An 18,834-nucleotide genomic window follows, 5' to 3' on the forward strand; every position below is an offset into this window, starting at 1 on the left:
CCGCAACCTGTGTTTTGAAGTTTTACCGGTCCGCTAGGGCACAAAGTTTGAGAATCACTGGAGTAGAGTATTCGACTATCATGCAATATGACGTATGAAACAAAACAGTATGAATGAAACGTAAAGTTAAAATATGCAGCTTTTGGGCGATCACATTAAATAGTATTTGGTATTTTTTGTCCTCACCTATATTTCATTGCAGTTCGTGATGTGAGTTCACGACTTCATTGATATATATATATATATCGGCTTTTCAATTAGATAAAATAAAAATGAAAAGGGCAAAAGAAAACAGGAAACAAAAAACATCGAGATAATCAGTTTTAGGCTCGTATTGCGTCTCCAACGTAGGCGGTCGTGGGCGTCTTCAAGCGACAGCCCGCGTTGCGCTAGGTCAGTCTCCATTGTCGAGCGCCATGTTTTCCGATTCCAGCCACCTCTGCGCCATGGCTCCGTGGGAATGTGATTGATGATGGCGGCGGCTGGTTGCTCGTCTTGATGCGCACTAGATGGCCGATTAGGCGGAAGCGTCGTTCAGCTGCCAGTAGACGGCATGGGACCGTTCCTGTGAGTTCTCACAATGCATTCGTGGATATATGCTCCGGATGGTGAATGCCGAGTGCATAGCGGAGGAGTGCGTCGTAGTTAGCGTTGAGTGTCTTAGCCAGCTTCTCTGTCAGCGTGAGTGCCTCTATTCGGTAGAGAAGAACCTGCTCGACAGTGGCACGGAAGATGCGGGTCTTGAGCTGGGTTGAGGCACTTGAATGGAAGAGGCTATGTAGCCGTCTTGCAGCGCCCCAGGCCTTTGCTCGCCTCGCCTTGAGCGCTTTTCCAGAGTCAGCGACGTCAATACCGAGGTACACAAAACTCGTTACATACTTGAGATCGATTTCTCCCAGTTGAATCGGTGTCGCGTTCTTCGGTAGAGCTGGTATGGCCAGAACCTCAGTCTTCTTGGCGTTGATCTGGAGGCCAACAAGAGCGGCGGCGTCCTCAAGCTGGTTAATGAGGCGCTGTGCCGATGCGGTGTTCGGGGCAAGCAAGGCTAGGTCGTCTGCGTAGGCAAGAATACCTACGTGTATTGCCTCGCGAGTCGTACGCGTGCGCGTTCCTTGCCGCGGCCGCCATTCAAAGAAGTTCGTATTATCCGGGAAGGCCGTTCGTAGGACGAAGTCAAGGATGACCACGAACAAGAATGGTGCCAGGGTGTCACCTTGAAGCACACCAGCCGAAGTGTTGAAATCTCCGCTTGGGCCGTCATCTGTTCGGACTCGCGCTCGTGTAAAGACATTCATCTTATTTGCGTCCTTAAATCGAACCAATTTGGTTGGGGCTCCTTCGGTGTGCGCTTCGAGACGAACGGGAGGTGTTCACGAAGCGTGGCCAGCACCAAGCGATGGTCACTCCTGATCGTTAGCATGCGCACCGTTCGGCAGTTCGTGAAATGGCGCCGTGCGGGAGCATTGCAGCAGATATGATCCAGCCGTGTGTTGCGTTGGCGCATACCGTCAAATGTCGTCCTACGCTTCGGCTTCATAGAGAAGTTGGCGTTGAGAGGGATGAGGTCACAGCGGTCGAGTAGATTAGTAAAATGCTCCGAGTTGCTGTTCTCGTGGCCAACTGAGAAGCGAACTCGCTGCGAGCGCTCGGCCAACGTGGCATTCATGTCCCCAAGCAGCATGGTTATGTCGCGCTGCGGGTAAGTTTATAGAATGCCTTCTAGTTGGTGGTAGAAAGCGAGCGTATCAGCTGGGAAGGCAGTGGTGTTCGGAGATGTTGGTCCATACGCACACACGAGGTGTAGTTTGCGGCGACGGAGTTGAATGCTGGCTGTGATAATGCGGCTGTTTATAACGCAAATCTTTGCCTCAGCGTGGAAACTTCATTGATATGTGATTTCCACCAACGTGCTCAGCTTTCTACTGCATGTTTCGTATGCTGCGATACCACAAATCGAGGTTTACGGCTGTCCACAGTAGAAATTAGTATCCAATCTCTTAGTGTATAATAAGGAAAAGCCCACCATTTCAGTACTCAAAAATTCACGTTACTCTAACAGACACGAATCATTTGAATTAATTATCGATTCTGATTCGAGCACTCGCATCACAGTGTCCAGTCCCACAGCTAAATGAATTGGTACCTCTGAGATGTTTATCGAGGAGGCAACACAAGGTAAACCGAATGCATGCAGTGCACTGCATACTGCCAAAGTCTGTATCATGCGTATCCGAAACGGAACCCGTGACACAACAGACTGGATACTAAGAACCGACCGCAAGAGGAACGAGAAAGATTGACATTTCCTAAAGGGCAACGGCTCATAGAACAGCGTAGCGTACAATCGATTATCTGCACCGGTATTCTCTTTTCAAGCATGCCCGTAAAGACGAAGTATACTATCATCAGAAATGCGTTTCCTTCGATATGCGAGGCCTGGGTCGCGTTGTTGGAACGGCGATTCGGGTCGCGCTCTAAAAAGATCGAGAACCCCCGGTTTACGCCAAAATAAGTGTCTATGATTGGAAGGCTACTACGAATCGTTTCAACTCGTTGTATCGCAATCTCGTGGTGTATTGAAATGTTGAAAATATTGGTGAACGAAAGAATGTCATGCTGCGCGCCTTGATTACGACAAAGAGCGTGGCGACGTGAGAGGTTTCTCGCGATCATTACCATTTTAAGACTTAATTAACAGGAAATTGGTCTAGAGTCTAGACTATAGGCTTCGGAAGACTGAATATAATGAACATGATCTATGATATAACCAAGAGTTTGATCGGTAGTCACACCGCCGACGCGAACTCGCACCTATAGATCCTATAGATGCTTTCGCTTTGTGTGAAAATTATATTTTAATGGGTTTGTTCTTTTAAAATTATGTTGATGCACTGTTAATTGTATGCACCATTAATCTATCCAAGTAATGTAATATATGTTTAGTTTAGTTTGAAGTGTTTTTGGTAAGATTTTGTTTGTACGACTCAGCGGGAATATGGGGTTTAGCGATGGGTTGCAGATCATAACCATATAACAAAGAAAATTTAAGAATCAATTTGCAGCATGGCTTTAGCGAAGAATGAGAAAAATACAGTGTTTATACAGCATGAGACGTTAATTAAGCGTAAGACTGTTTTACAAAATCCTTGAACGAATGTGGGCTGTGCGTCGGCTGGCGCAGGAATCATAAAAAGGATTATCGACCTGATGTGAAATGACCATATAGTCATCGAAACATCATATATATTGAAACAGCAATAAAGGCATTAATAAAAGACACATGCGACGCCTCTCTTCCCCTCTCACACACAGGTTATCTCCATTCTTCTCGTCGTCGTATTTTAACTCGCCTGCACTCGTGCGTCCTTTGTGATGATTTTTCATGCTATCGCAATCACATGAATAGATTATTAGAAAATACGTAATACGTTAGTTGTATGTATGCCCTGCCAGATCATGGATTATAAAGAGAAAAATGGACATGCGTCTGGATACAATTATTATCGAATGGGAATGACTGACGCCGGTTTTCAATCAGCAGCGAAAGAATTAATTGAGTTTGTCGTGAAGTACTATTCAAATTTAAGCGAAATACACGCTAGCCCGTCAGTAGAACCAGGTATTCGGTATACCATTGATACTTAAACAGTGGTTCTCAATCCGAGTGCCGTTTGCCTTTTTTCCTGGGGTCGCGGCAGGACTGTCCCTTATTATTACTCAGCTTGCCAAATAGGCCGTGAGTATAGGTCTGGGTGAACGTGCTGACTTTTTCTTTGTGGTAATCAGCTTAGCGAATCGGAAATACATAACAGGATGGGAACCACTGAACTAAACTAAATGGGATTGTTTTATTCATGGACAATTTTCGAGATGCTTTATGAATTTGTTAATCGTAAAAATATAACTCCCGTCTAGCGATCACAGCTTAACAACATAACATTAGACACAATGAGTTTTGATAGAGGTCGTCTTTTGTACTGAAATGAAAGTAACTCTGTATATTAATACTCACAAATAAAAGTAGCGAATTCCAAAACATCATGTAGATAGTGCTTCAAATGAAATTATAAAATGAATATATCGCGAAACCTCAAGCCAGTAGTTTCAAACAGTAGTTTTATAGTCGATCAAAGGAGACTACTTTAGGATTTACAGGTGCATCTTCCCGACTAATGCAAAATCAGCAGTGGTATTAATCATTAGTGCGATTCAGGAGCTATTTCGCGCACTGCTTATGACAATTTCACTAATAAACGGGATTAAAACACATCCAAAACTATTTTCTACGATAGAAAATAAAAAAAAGTAGATAGTTTTGTCTCAAGTAAGTCAAATTAAAGTAAGTACTCCGAAAAAGTATAGAAGTACTTCGTTTTTGGCAACCTACGGTCTCTGATGATAGATTTCCATTGCGTATTACGTGTAGTAACTATTTATAAGTAGTTGTAGATAGCATTTCTTTACTAGCAGACTAATAGTCTCATTTCTAGGATACATGAAACCGTTGCTTCCTGCGTCAGCCCCCGAAGAGCCAGACAAATGGGACGAACTATTTCGGGATTTCGATCAAATCGTAATGGCAGGTCTCACGCATTGGCAGTCGTCGCGCTTTTTTGCGTTCTTCCCGGCTGGTACAAGCTACCCGAGCATTCTTGCCGATATCTTGATCGATTGCTGTTCGTGCATAGGATTTTCGTGGGTGAAATCACGTTATGCCTTGAATAATGTCGTCTGTATTCATTTGCCAATCTCACCTGGCAGACTTCAAGCCCTGCTTGTACTGAACTGGAGCCGATTGTCCTCGATTGGTTGGCAAAAGCAATAGGACTCCCGAAGATCTTTATCTACGACGGCAAAGGGCCGGGGTGCGGAGTTATTCAAGGTAATTATACATTATGCGACTGCATACCAACGCAAGTATAGTAAGAGTAAACTATAGAGATTGGAGTTCAGTGCTATACGTTTTTTTCGAATTAGATCAGAGTTTAGATTACTGAATTGACAAAATTTGCAAGAAATACAACAAAAATTAAATCCAGTTCATATCAGCTCACAGTCAAAATAAATAGGCAATATGGCCATCCGTATATCGTCGTATAGTTTGAATTGCTTGCCATTAATCTTTTCAATTTTTATTCGCAGGAAGCGCGAGTGAAGCAACAATCATGACGCTGCTTGCAGCAAGAACCAAAACTCTGCGAAAGCTTGAGGTCAAGTATCCTGGACAATCTCAGCACATGCTGCTGAGCAAACTCGTCGCGTACACCTCGGAATACAGTCATAGCTCGGTAGAGCGAGCATGTGAGTAGAATAAGCGTCTCTATATTCAATATCTGAATGTCTGATAAGTAGGGCGATTGTTTCTTTACCTAAAAACGGACGATTCTGCATTAAAAAAATCAAAACTTTGACATCTTTTAACATTAAAGAACTAAATTTTTGACATTTTTTTACATTAAAAAACTATATTTCGACAAAATTTTGCACTCAAGTATCTAAATTAGGCATTTAAGGATGACCTTAGGACGTAACTTGGCAAGAATAGAGAAAAAACGGTCAACAGCAGCAATTGTATGCTCGCAGCATTGAATTTCAGTGCATGTATGATGCCGGAGTGCTAGTAACAGACCTGTTGCTTCACACCGGAAATGTCGTCAACCTCGACCTTTTCAGGCCGCAACCCAAATCTGAGAGAGAGAGAGAAAGGGAGAGAGAGAAAAAGGGAGAGAGAGAAAAAAAGAGAGATGGAGATAAAGAGAGAGAGAGAGAGAAAGAGAAAGATAGAGAGATAAAAAAAGAGATCATCTTTATTCGTCCACGTTACAAATCCACATCACACAACAAAAATGCAACACAGCGAAATGCGACATGCAAGGCGGACGGTAGGCTCGATGTGACAAAGTCTTCAGAGCCGAGCCACCCAGGACAGGAGCAATTATCACAGTTGATAACTAATAATAATTAATTCAAAAATGAAAACGAAGTACCGAAAAGAAAAAATAACACACATTATCATGGAACAATACGAGATTGAATGCAAATACAATTTTGCGACCCACCCATACGTTGAGAACCACTGTGCTATAAAAACCAATGTTCATCACGCAGTCAAGATTCAGATTTCAGATATCGGCGTGAGCTTGTAAAATATACTGACCTTCTACAAATTTCACTCGCTTTTATGTGTGATGATTATGAAGATTTTGATCAAAAAATGAAAATTCTGAAATTTTCTGACGTTAAAAAACTCAATTTCGACAAAATTTTGGCTTCATGTATGTTAATTAGGCGTTTTCGCACATAATGTTAGAATTGTACTACTTATCTTCATTACTGATTGGAACTGTCTGTCGTTACGAACTAGTTTGGCCTGAAAAAACTTTTTGACTTGAAAACTGACAAATTTTTACATAGAAAAACTTTATTTCAACGAAGTCTGGATCCATGAAAAATTCCAGTATAGCTACATCACGCATCTTGGTAGAAATAATTAAAATTTGTTAGTACAACGACAGATAGTTTCCTATATTCTTGGGTAAAAATTGTCTGTTCTTACTAAGTAGCTTGCGGTAGGTTGAGCATAACACCGTGTCAACCTATTTGTTTCATTTGACCTTTTATGATTCACAATGAGCAGAAAATGGGCCGTGCGCAGTGCAACGATAGGCCTGTAATTTATAAAGTAGGCTAGAAGATGTAAAATGGCAAATGATAAGATCGCTGACTGTGCAAACATGTACGATACAAACGAAATGCAGGTTGCAAAAAGTTTTGACTTTGTAACAATTTTTCAATTTTTGGACCTAACGCTACAATTTTGACAAAATTTTGACTTTTTTGCAATGTCAAAAAAAGTCGCCCTGGAGATGATTATCGCGCCTCGTCAACTTATTTGTTTCATTCCATGGTTTAGGATTCACAATCAGTAGACAATGTGCCATCTATAACAGTAAGACTATAAGATAGTTTCGAAATTGTTTACGTGCCAAGTGATAAATTCACCGATAATGCAATCCTGAAATGCAAAAAATATTGACTTGGTGAACAATTGTGACAAATTTTTGACCTAACGCTACAATTTTGACAAAATTTTGACTTTTTTTGCAATGTCAAAAGTTTCATGCTGGTGACGTCATATTTTGTGATAATATTGTTGATATACGGTGTCTTTCCCAATTCTCAACTAATTGCTGACGATTACCCCTGACAAGTGTCAGCCGCAAATATTTGGGTTGGTTTCAATATGAATATACTCTTCAATGTCAAAAAATACCCCCCTACTGATAATGTAAAATGTAAATGAGAAATTAAAATGAAGGTAGATATCGCCATTGCTGAATTATATTTAATTACAGTAGCAATTGGCGCTTAATCTAAGGTCCAGCGACCCTGGTATCATTCCCTACATTGCCATAGGGCTTTGACCTCAGATATTAGAAAGACGAAAGCAAGATAGTTGGCATCGCATCAAGTCTATTGTTGGATAAATGTGCCCAATGACAGTCAGTATAGCAAAATGTTTGACACATTTAACCATTATGCATAAGTTAAGAATATCAAGTACTTGTACTACTCTCGGCTATATTCAATTCATTCACTTCAGGTTTAGTAGCGATGGTGAAATTAAACAAAGTATTGGTGGACGAAAATATCGCCATGCGAGGAGCTGCTCTAAAGGCTGCGATGGATAAAGATAGGAAGGACGGCATGATTCCATTCTACGTGAGAATACACTAGGGTTATGACTTGAAATAAAATTCAAATTTTTGTGTGTCCTGTAGTCACAAATGATGAAATTTTGTGTCCTGATTTCAAAATTCACAAAAGTTAAGACCGTTTAAACAAAAACCTTCCGCACAAAATTTTTTCAGTTTTCACTATATAAAGTATAGGCTTTCTTTTGTAGATACAGACTAAATAATATACATAGCATGACTGATTCGAATTTAACTGACCCAATTCCAATTGCGAAGATTTAAAGTAGTATTTTGGTAAATTGTGATTACCCAGATTGAATAAATCCTATCGTGTTCTTGTGTACAGTCAAAATTATATAATTATCAAATAATTATTAATTTCGATTTTAGGTGTAGACTGTATATATCGTATAATTTCAATTTGTCGGACACATATCAAACTCGGTGTTCGAAAAGGTGAAAGTAGAACAACTCAAGATATTTTCAGCGGTCTAGAAAACCGATTAGAGGAATATGATGCATAGGAAAACTTGAAAATGTCATCATATCACATATGACACGGCATCTGTTGGATACTGGACGGCGGAATGGCGTTGTTGTGAAACTGCATAATGCAATGATGGGCAAGGGTTTTAATAAACCACAATATATTGGTTGCCAACATCATATTATCGATTCTTAAAGCATATATTAGAATTCTTCAATCCAACGTCTTCAAATCCAACTCTCACCTACAAATTTTGAGGTAAAATACTACGAACACTTGGTGCAATCCACCAAGCCAGAATTTCAGATAAAAATATTAGAAAACCGAGGATGGATGGATGATTTTAAGTTTATCTATGAGCTGTAGGCTACAGAGCATGCCGCTCTCTCAAAGAAAATAGTAGATTACCACCAAAAAATGGCATAAACTTCCATCTCTACGTAATGCGAGATGGAGCTGAAGGGCCCTCATTGCGTACTTTCAAATCCCCAGATGGAGAGTAGGCTAACTCTGGAGATATCATGCTTATTCATCGCAAATGCGTGTCAGGAAGCCTGGTATTATAACCAGATGTCTAAAGATGGAATATACTAGAGCCCGACCGATTTTCGGTTCGCCGATAATATCGAGACGATATCACACTTTGAAAGAATTATCGGTAACGGCCATTGAAGCTGAAAAATCATCGGCAATATTCGTGCCGTCACAACACGGTGGTAGGAAGTCAGAAAACTTTAATCTTTGACCGCTAGATTGAGAATATTGATATATTTCATATAGCTTACACTTTACAGGTGTCCAAATGCAGCCTTTCTAGTTTATTTCATGTTCAAGTATAACAATCGCTGTAATGATGTTCAAATAAATGCTCTGAAGCTTTGAAAATGTGCTTTTGTATATCCAACTTCTTTTGAATATCGGCTGAATGTATTGGGGTTATCGGTCAACGTGTGAGATATCGGTTTTATCGGTATCGACCTAAAAATCCAATATCGGTAGGGCTCTAGAATATACCAAAGATTATTTGCTGCTATATTTGCGCTCGAATGTACTGCCGCGATAAAGTGCCTTAAAATCCCATAAGAAGTCGGACATGTCCGTTGTAGATGTCCCTGACACTAACATAATAACAGAAAGGGACGTCAAATGGATGGATGAACTTTACCAGACTTGCAAAAGGACACATATGTGAAAATTAAATTTGTAGCAAAGAATACCTTTGGATTGAAATTTTTTTATATATTTGGACCAGTGTCGAAAATTGAAGATAGTTTGTGCGGGACATTTTTTTCGCTTCGAACACAATGATTATAATTTTATTATTTTATACGATAATGTTCATTAATTCCTGCTACAAGCAATTTTTTTTTTCAAGTCACAACCCCAGTATACACAGTACAGCAGGGGCGGGCAGTCTTTTTGGCCAAATAGTGACATGCAGTTCACGAATGATTGCGCGGGTCACGCCCAGCTTAGTTGATACCGAAAAGCTTGTTGAAATATATAAAAAAGAGGTCAACGGGTATCTTTTTCGGTAACTCCTAGACCAGATGAATAAAGCTCCATGCACTTAGCGAAAATGATGACCTCTTCTTTTAATCATCAGCACCCCAAATTTCACGGTCAGGCTAGTTAGGCGATTAATTTGATAATACAACGCATTTCCAAAATCACAGATTACTCACGCTTATAGCTTACAAGATGGGCCATGGACAAAGTGTCAATGTTCATTGTTCAGCTATAGAAAGTCAGTCGTTAAGACCGACTACCATATTGATCCCGATAATAGGTTGATATCTAAAGTTTCGGAATCCGAAGTTGAGGGAATGCTCGTCAAACAATTTAACACCAGCTAGACCAATCATTTGGCATTTTAAGACAATTGCTTGTGTCCGCAACAGTATTTATTTGGGTAATCGATTCCGCAATCAATTTGAATAATTCACATAATCAAATTGGTAATCAATTCTTGGAAATTAAATCAAATCGATAAATCTAGTCAAAGCCGACCGTTAGACTTTGAACTGAGTTGGTACACTAAAATGTCGCTGAATTACCGCATGAAATATATATCTGATGATGATCATTGACAGGTTTGTGCAACTCTAGGAACGACGGATTGCGCGTCTTTTGACAACATCGCTGAAATTGGTCAAGTCTGTGAGTTACCGTTTTTTACACTCAAGTTTAAATAATATCGACTTTCCTGGAGTGTTGGGATGACTCAAGTCATGACTTGACTCGAGTCAGACTCGAGTCCACTTTTTCGTATGATTTGACTCGAGTCACTTTGCAAAAATGACTCGACTTGACTTGACTCGGGGGTTCAAAAATGTGGACTGACCCGTGACTCTGAGCAATATTTACGATTCAATTTCAAGTCGTCATGTGAACGGTGTCGATTAAATCACTGAATCTTGTGTATGTTTGAATTGTTCGCGGTACGCCGGTTTCACTGATCCTCCATCGTTGCATCACAAAGAAATTCCCCGCAAATGAAATGATCAAAGCGTACGCCAGTGGTCGGGGACCTTTTTTTCCGAAGAGCCGTATAGGACCTATTTTTTCCATTTTAACTCCCAAAGAGCCATACATGCAAATCAGCTGTTTCGGCAAAATTGAAAATCTGTGACGTCATGGTAGCACTAATTCGAACCCACTACATGGGACTCGTCGAGTACGCCACATTTTCTCCGAAAATACTGGTATTTTTACTGTTCGAAAATAAAGCTCGAAACGATAGTTAAGGCTCAGACGGGCCGAGCCTCACTCTTGATAACGCAATCCATCGTAAATAGCTCAGAATATATTATAACAGATATTAATCAAATGTACCAGTCACACTGATTCCGAAAATCCAAGTACCGATCGACTGCTCGATTCTCAAAGTGTTCGGCGGTATCAGAACGTTGCGCTGGACGGCTACTTTTAATCGCCGGTACCACAGAGCTAATTAGTAATTACGTGGATGGCTGTGACGTTGTTTGTAATTCGAGTTTGTAATTGTGAATGTCACATCCACGGCAGTTCAATTCGCACCGTAGATCAGGAAGACAATGTGTATTTGAAAACTTAATTGTGATATGGGCGTTGCTAATATGTCTGCTATGATCTTTGATTATCAACGTATCGCACAATCCAGAATTTCGAGTCGAGTACATAAAATTCGCGACAGATATTGGTCGCTGGCGAGACAGTAACTTAAATTTGAGGATTTTCGAAAGAGGGGGTCCGAGCCCCTAAACTGAAGACGGCATTGTCTCTACCTCTCAAGGACTTGTATAATTGTTTATACTGCCACGAGAATAGTTATTCTGGCCGTGATGAAAATTTACTAACAAGTGGCTGCAATATTGATCTATTCAGTACAAAAATAAATATTTGGCAAAGAGCCATATCTTATACCCGAAAGAGCCATATATGGCTCGCGAACCATAGGTTCCCGACCACTGAACTAGGCCGACAATTGACTTAGTTAGCGCATGTCCGTTATTATTGATATTGCAACAAACAACAGGGAAAACTGTAACTTGTAATTTATATGCTTGTATCGCATTTTGTGCCACAGTTGCAGGCCTAAAGATATTTGCAAGTATATTGTCAATTATTTTGAATTGCAATAGAGGAAAGGGCTACGACATAGGCTCATACATCGACAGTACTCTTTATGAATCGTCGATAGGTCATTCAAATAAGTATTCGCTGGCCTCCTCCAAAGTTTGTGATAAAGTTTGCGAGTCATAGGCTCTCGACCACTGGCGTACGCTGTCGTAGTAGTAGTAGTAGATTAATCTAATAGCAATGTATCTCTGTTTCTTAGACGAATCAGTGCTTACATTGCGCAATGCTCACCTTTACTAACTCACATGTATTATTTAAATTGAACGAATAGAGTTTATGCGTATATATTCTCACGGGTGAGTAGAAGGGTAGGGTATTTTACCATATCAATCGGTTAAATCTTTGATCCCAACACTGCTTCCCAGGCCGTTCCCATATACGGTTATTGCATTGGGGCGAGATTTGTCCAGGGTTTATGTAATTTCTTTCCTCAAACGAAGTACTAGATATAGAAGTCTGCCGCGCGCCGAACGAATTTGTAAGCAGCACTATATGCGGTGAGGTAATACTCGTCACCTGGCTGACACTGCAAAAGCATGTTTATGAAAGCTAATTTCATTTCTACAATCGCATGTGCAATACAACTAGCAGACTACAGGTACCATCTCAGAATTTCAAAAATATTGCAGGAACCACGTATTAGTCATCTATGTCATATAGCACACGAACCTGCGCCAGCCTCACTTAAGCATGCGGATTAAAGTTAGAGTCATAGCTGAGATAGGATCAGGGTTAGTGTGGGGTTAGGGTTGCGGCTAGGGTTAGAGTTAATTAGTTTTGGGATGAGGGGTACAAAGTCACAGGTTCAAATGCAGCATGCTCAAATGTCAGGAAACCAAATGAGCTATCTGAACTATATTGGATATTTTTTTGACCTTCATTGAACAATTGATACTGTTTTGAAGGCGACGATGAAGTTTGGTTGCATGTAGACGCGGCATATGCCGGTGGAAGTTTCATATGTCCTGAATATCGGCATTTCATGGAAGGAGTCGAGGTAACACGGTAGTCGCTTCCCTGGATTCTTACTAATACAGGAATTTCCATTGCAGATGGTTACTTCATTCAATTTCAACCCATCGAAGTCGTTGATGGTCAACTTCGACTTTTCAGCGCTCTGGTGTGTAGAGTATGGAATTTTCCTGATATCGAGATGATTGAGTAGTAGGCCCATCACTACATCGCTGCATACCAGTCTCAGGACCCAGTGTTCGAAGACGATCAACCTTTATTAGAAAACAGCTGGACTTTTACAGCAATACTTTGGAGAAGTGGGCCTATATGCGGAAGATTGTTACATGGTCATTAGGGCTGTTCAAAAATACCTTTTTTTCAGATTCTAGCCAGTCACTGATTAAATTGTCAGGTTACCCGAAAAAAAAACGCTGCACACCAAATTTGGGCCAATTCTAACAAGCATAAGCCTCCGCGGATCCAATTAAAAATTTTAATTCATTAGGGAAGATTTTTAAAAATTCAATTTTTCCTGTCAACTCCATGAAATTGTTGGGCTGTCTACAAAGACGACGCAAATCAAATTTGACTCAATTCCAACCACTAGAAGTGGAGCTATTCGAGATTTTCTTTGATAATTCTGGGATTATCCACCGTTCAAGGATAATCCGAGAAGTATCAACGTAAAACTCAAATAACTCCGCTTCTACTGGTTGGAATTGAGTCAAATTTGTTTTGCATCGTCTTTGAAGACAACCCAACAATTTCATGTGGTTGACAGACAAATTTGAGTTGAAAATTTGAAAAGTTATTTCTGAACAGCCCTAATGGTCATCGAACAGAGCTGTTATAATTTTCTGGATTTATATTCATCGTATGCTAACACATATCTACGTTTTGCACCAAGACCTGAGAAGATGCTAGTAAACCAAGTTTGAGTAGGGATTCCTCTGCCAAATTTTATACTATCAATTTCACCTCAGTAGAGCGGAGGTTATAGTTAGGCTATTCGTTAAAATATCCCTACTCTTATCGGTCAATATGCGTTCGTCGAGTCTCAGAGAGCTATAAGATATTCATGAAAAGATATATAAATGTAGTTGCTTGGCGTAAGCTTAACTACATTGCACATTTCTGCCCAGGGTCAAGAATAGCGTAGACCTGATCAACTCGTTCAAGGTGGATCCTGTTTTCCTGCGTCACGATAATCAGGCAACCACAATCGATTACAGAGTGATTGATTTTACTATTAGTCGAAACTTCAACAATATGTAACATCACGATTTCCTTTTATTCAGCATTGGCAATTGCCTCTCGGAAGAAGGTTCAGATCGTTAAAGCTTTGGTTCGTAATGAGAATTTTCGGACTGGAAAATATGAGAAAACGCATTCGAGAGGACGCACAACACGCAAAGACATTTGAAAAACTTGTGCGCACTGATGATCGTTTCGAAATTTGCTTTCCTGTGCATCTTGGTCTTGTCTGCTTTCGTCTTGTTTTGGCCGGAGAATGCGATAACGAGGTATCGTACAATCCGCAAAACACTTCTTAGGTATCATAATCCTGGGGTCGTTCATTTGGTAAATTTCTCAGGAGCCACATATCCGCCGTATATGCAAAAAGTGTTTACAGCTTCATTACCTCTTCAGAAAATCAACAAGATTAATCAAGACTTACTGAATCGCATCGTCGACTCGAAAGATATTTATATTGTCGGTTCCCGTGTGCGCCAGAGATTTCATCTGCGTCTTGTCACCGGATCAGTGGGTTGCGACGAGAAAGCCGTCAAATTCGCGTGGAAAACTATTCAAAGACATGCTTGTTCTGTTCTGCGGGAAAATAAATAGTCTTGTGTAGCATGCTAGCATCCCATCAGCAAGGCTAGGTTGCACTGCAATCAAGACGAATTCATTCATTTCGTTTTATTCTGTAATGGAGATGCTGGACGCCGACCTGAGCGTAACCAAAATATACGTTACAGCTTGCAATATGTTCATCTCATTTCCATTTCCACTATTCATTCTATTTAGTCTACTCCAGTGTACCATTATCATCACTCTGTTTACGGGACTCTCTTCGCTGCATTTTATTGCTATCAAAACCCAATTGTCTGGACTCAATAATCATTATTCAGCTGGTTTGCGAGTTGAATTTCTTGCAATGGGTAGTTTCTTCGCGCTTCGCGCGATCTCCTGTGATTGGTATTTTTGAATTGCATGGTTACTTACTGTGTGCAGTACTGGGTCTTATAGCCAATAAGTCTGTCACGGATAAATGTAGTTGAAGTAATATGGCTTGTTAATGACAATGCGCAGACCTTCGTATTACACTGCCAAAAAGATCGGCGGCGAAAAAGCCGATCGGTGCCGGTCCGCGACGACTTCAAGCTGATCCGCGAGGTATATTATAATTTTGCACCTTAATTTCAAGGTGCAATATGTTGAAGGCTTGTCCAATGCCCATTGATAAAAGAAATTATAGATCAAAATTTAAACTTATTCAGAACTTCGCGAAGTAACATTCGGTCTGGAAACAAGTTCAATTTGACTTGATGAAGTTCAAGCCGTGTCATTTGACGACATACGAGCGACAAGTACGAACTACGCGCGGATCGTTTATATAAGCACATCACTGAAATAATTAAAATTGGAGTGGCCAATCTAAAATCATACTCGTGATTCGAATAATGTCAATCTCGTTTAGGATTTCTGTGATGTTTAGGAGTTGAAACCTTTCAAACTGCGTGGGCCTTGAGATCGGGCAGTTGCGCGAGAAATGAAACATAAAAAATACTATAGGAAATATTTACCTTTGAACAGTGGTTATTATTTACTTTTTAAGACACCCCCCTCCATTATGATGGTAAAAGATTTCATTTCGCCCCCTCCATTATGATTGTGAAAGCTTTCATTCCGCCCTATCTTAATATCACAAAATGCAACCAGGATGCTAGCAAACCTAACGGATAATTTGATGGCATGGAACGTCGATGTCGATGAGAGGTTTTCAAATATGAAATTCAGACTAACTACAGAGCAATAATTATGATTGGGTTGTAAATCGCGTTGAGCGCGTAATTCTTTTTCAGTTGCGCTCAGCTTCACTCGACCCCCCCCCCGTTCATATGCTTTCACGCTCCAGTTTAAGAACCACTGCCTTATAATTATCATGGTGAAATTTACTAAGAAAAAGCAGGGATATCTATGACTAGCTCTAGATATCCCTGAAAAAAAGTGTAATCAAGTCCCTGCGTTAATTCGATTTTTGGTACTGATTTTATCAATATTTATATTAACTTTCTTTAGACTCTCGCGGGCCGCACAGAACGGTGTGGAGGGCCGCATGCGGCCCGCGGGTCGTAGTTTGTCCACCCCTGGCATAGGGTAATTAAGCTGTTAGGTTTGAATCAACTCATAAACAAGGAATCCTTCCGCATATCGTGACCACTTTGTCTGGACTTCAGCTTGTACTGCTGCGCTAGTTCCCAGAATTTGCTCTTCGACAGCTTTATAGGGGAAGTCAATCGATTTCGAAGAAATAAATCAAGTTACACTAGGGTTACCATATACGGACAGACGAATCATCATACAGCTATAGTTAGCACAGCGGTCTTTATAGTCGTCAGCAGTGAATCATGACTTAGTTTACGTACCTATTTTGCTGCATTTTTTTAAATAGCCAATGATATATTTAGCAGCCAGCCAAGACAACAAGCCAACCAGAATATTTTTGCTGTATTTTGTTGCTATTATTGCCAATGATAATAGCAGCAAGCCAACCAACCAACCAACCAACCAACCAACCAACCAACCAACCAACCAACCAACCAACCAGAATACTGGATCAGTCATCAATCAGTTATCAATATTTGCGCGTAATCTTTTCGTCTGGGTATAACTGAATTGACAAAATTTTCATAAGAAACCCTCCTTCGGTTATGTTACAAATTCGAGTTAGCGTTTATATTATTGATTGTAAATGTTCACATAACTGAACGACTAGTACCGCGGTTACGGAGGCACTGTAGCGAGATCATTTCAACTCTACGTGTGGTCAATGTGACGTCACAATGAGAGTAAGATGTACACAAAACAAATATCGATCGAGTTTCTGAACGACGAAACGCCTCCATTGCTAGTGTGTTATAGGTTATTCTTTGTAAATGAGTTAGAATCCTGATCAAATCAGCCACTAACTGATCGTTTTACGTGAATAAAAGACAAACGAATTAAAAATCGAAACTGTCCAAGCCAAAATATCAGTCAGTACCATGCAAGTATTCGATGGGGATTTCTCCGATCTCGAAGCGGGATTACCCATACTAGCAGCCATCACTGTATCGCTGCTAGCTTCGTTGTATTTTGCGCTAAACGCACTGAGAAGATCGGGCACGAGAGCTCGAATTAACGCCTTGATTGGGGGAGGAGCTGCTGAGGATGCGGACGAAGAGGAAACCATGGTACCTGCCGAAGACGGGACAGATCAATCGCCAGAGAATCAAGATGGTTGCTCGCCAGCAGACTTCAGAGCTGCCGGAGATGGCTGGGAAGGAGACGATGACATTGATTACGTGATAGACGATGATCTGCTTAATCAAGGTGAGCAGATTTTCTCTGATTTAAGCTGTCACACTTAACAAGGCCTAGATTTCGATATTGGATAAATGTGCTTGCCAGCTGTAGGCTGTGAGACGGTCAACACTCTGACTTGCGTCTTATCGACTGTCACGGGTATCGGCGTCCTGGAAGTTATGACGTTAGGGTGTTTTATTGGAACGTGTTTGGGAAGGGATACAGTAAATTTTATAACACCCATCAAGTTTTGGAAGCAAAACTGGCTTTAGTTGGAGATTGAATTCTCTTGACTCCGACTCAAACCAAGACAAATGCTATCAAATATCACTAAAATTTGGCAATAAATGTATGTATAATTGTAGACTACTTATCAAAAAACAGAATTTGGTAGCCCAATAGAAGCGCTGTATAACTTTCAATGTATTACTGTCAGATTGGGTTGAAGTACCCAAGCAGTAGAAGTGTCATTGACAGTAATATATCTTGCATGCTCTCTCTCTCAATACGAGAAATTTTTGAAGAAAAATATTATTAAAAGGCAGTGTTATTTGTAAAAAGAATAAAATGTGTCTCATGTAGTTGATATAGTAATATATCTGTCTGCCAGAAACATTACCAAAACTACTCCCAGTACTGATATACTTATCCAGTTATTACATCCAGTGTGCTTGTTTGTTACGAGCAGTGTAGTGTGAAGGTCTCCGCCTCTTGGTTGTTATATTGATTGCTGACTCTTGCATAAGGACTGCACCACTATTCCGTTTTATGTAAGTGGCATAAATTATATTGCATTGAGTCGTAGATATTAAAACATGGAATGCTTGCACGAATTTCCTTGACTATCCAAGTTTTTATGCTGTTGACATCATATTTGGTGATACGATTGTTTATGGTACAATGTTCTTTCCAATTCCATCCTTGTTGCTAACGCTTTCCACTGACAAGCGTCAGGCAACCATATTCAAGTGTATTTCAATATATCTCATTCCAGTGCATATTCGTTCTCTACCAATTTTTCAACCAGTATTTCCCTGTCCTCTCACTCCCATGTTTTTCAGTACCAGGCGCTTATTCGGATGAAGATTCAGATGACGACAGAGTCATCCTGAGGCGTATACTGATGGTGGCGGATGATGCGCCAACCCAAACCACACCTAACTTGAACGTGCAGCCGGCCCAGGACGTAAACACACAGCCACCAGTTACTCACAATTCGGCAGAAAACTTCGGAGACACCGACACTGAATATTCGATGCCAGAAGATACGGACGCGGAAACCCACGCGTTTCACGCCAGAGGCCATGATAAGCACAATGAAACCAGCGAATAAATATTGATAGCAACTGATTTTGTGAATTTGGACAAGCCCTTAAGAAAAAAGGGGCGATATATCATTAATCCCTCTTTGACAGCAGAGTTTGACAAGAAAATTCCCAGCCTTTCCAAGTTAAAATTATAGATTACAATTCGCAAAAACTTGAACATTGAATGCTGTTCAGT

The 18,834-nt window shown here is 40.5% G+C and overlaps 2 protein-coding genes across 7 annotated transcripts in view; both read left to right on the forward strand.

Annotated features, from left to right (window-relative positions):
• Positions 1-14,898, forward strand: part of LOC145445150 (aromatic-L-amino-acid decarboxylase-like) — a 17,876-nt gene extending 2,978 nt beyond the window's left edge. The window contains exons 1-11 of one of the 6 annotated variants that reach the window (XM_080323294.1): positions 2,198-3,312; positions 4,491-4,699; positions 4,762-4,882; positions 5,143-5,301; positions 7,604-7,722; positions 10,278-10,344; positions 12,711-12,802; positions 12,858-12,925; positions 13,902-13,992; positions 14,058-14,282; positions 14,410-14,898. In XM_080323294.1, the coding sequence (XP_080179420.1) occupies positions 4,496-4,699; positions 4,762-4,882; positions 5,143-5,301; positions 7,604-7,722; positions 10,278-10,344; positions 12,711-12,802; positions 12,858-12,925; positions 13,902-13,992; positions 14,058-14,282; positions 14,410-14,607 (1,344 nt within the window). In that variant the 5' untranslated portion in view covers positions 2,198-3,312; positions 4,491-4,495 and the 3' untranslated portion in view covers positions 14,608-14,898. Of the gene's footprint in view, positions 1-2,197; positions 3,313-3,357; positions 3,620-4,490; positions 4,700-4,761; positions 4,883-5,142; positions 5,302-7,603; positions 7,723-10,277; positions 10,345-12,710; positions 12,803-12,857; positions 12,926-13,901; positions 13,993-14,057; positions 14,283-14,409 lie in introns of those variants that run through there. The other 5 variants (XM_080323292.1, XM_080323290.1, XM_080323295.1 and 2 more) reach the window with 5 other exon arrangements.
• A 1,979-nt stretch (positions 14,899-16,877) lies between these two features.
• On the forward strand, positions 16,878-18,681 carry LOC145445154 (uncharacterized). The gene is made up of 2 exons (XM_080323299.1): positions 16,878-17,358; positions 18,393-18,681. The coding sequence occupies exons 1-2, from the start codon at positions 17,031-17,033 to the stop codon at positions 18,662-18,664; spliced, it is 600 nt and encodes a 199-aa protein (XP_080179425.1). The 5' UTR covers positions 16,878-17,030; the 3' UTR covers positions 18,665-18,681.
• The last annotated feature ends 153 nt before the right edge of the window (positions 18,682-18,834 follow it).

This window comes from Botryllus schlosseri, chromosome 8 (assembly GCF_051294905.1).
Source record: "Botryllus schlosseri isolate E-star chromosome 8, Bs_hap1, whole genome shotgun sequence".
In the NCBI taxonomy this organism is placed as follows: Eukaryota; Metazoa; Chordata; class Ascidiacea; order Stolidobranchia; family Styelidae; genus Botryllus; species Botryllus schlosseri.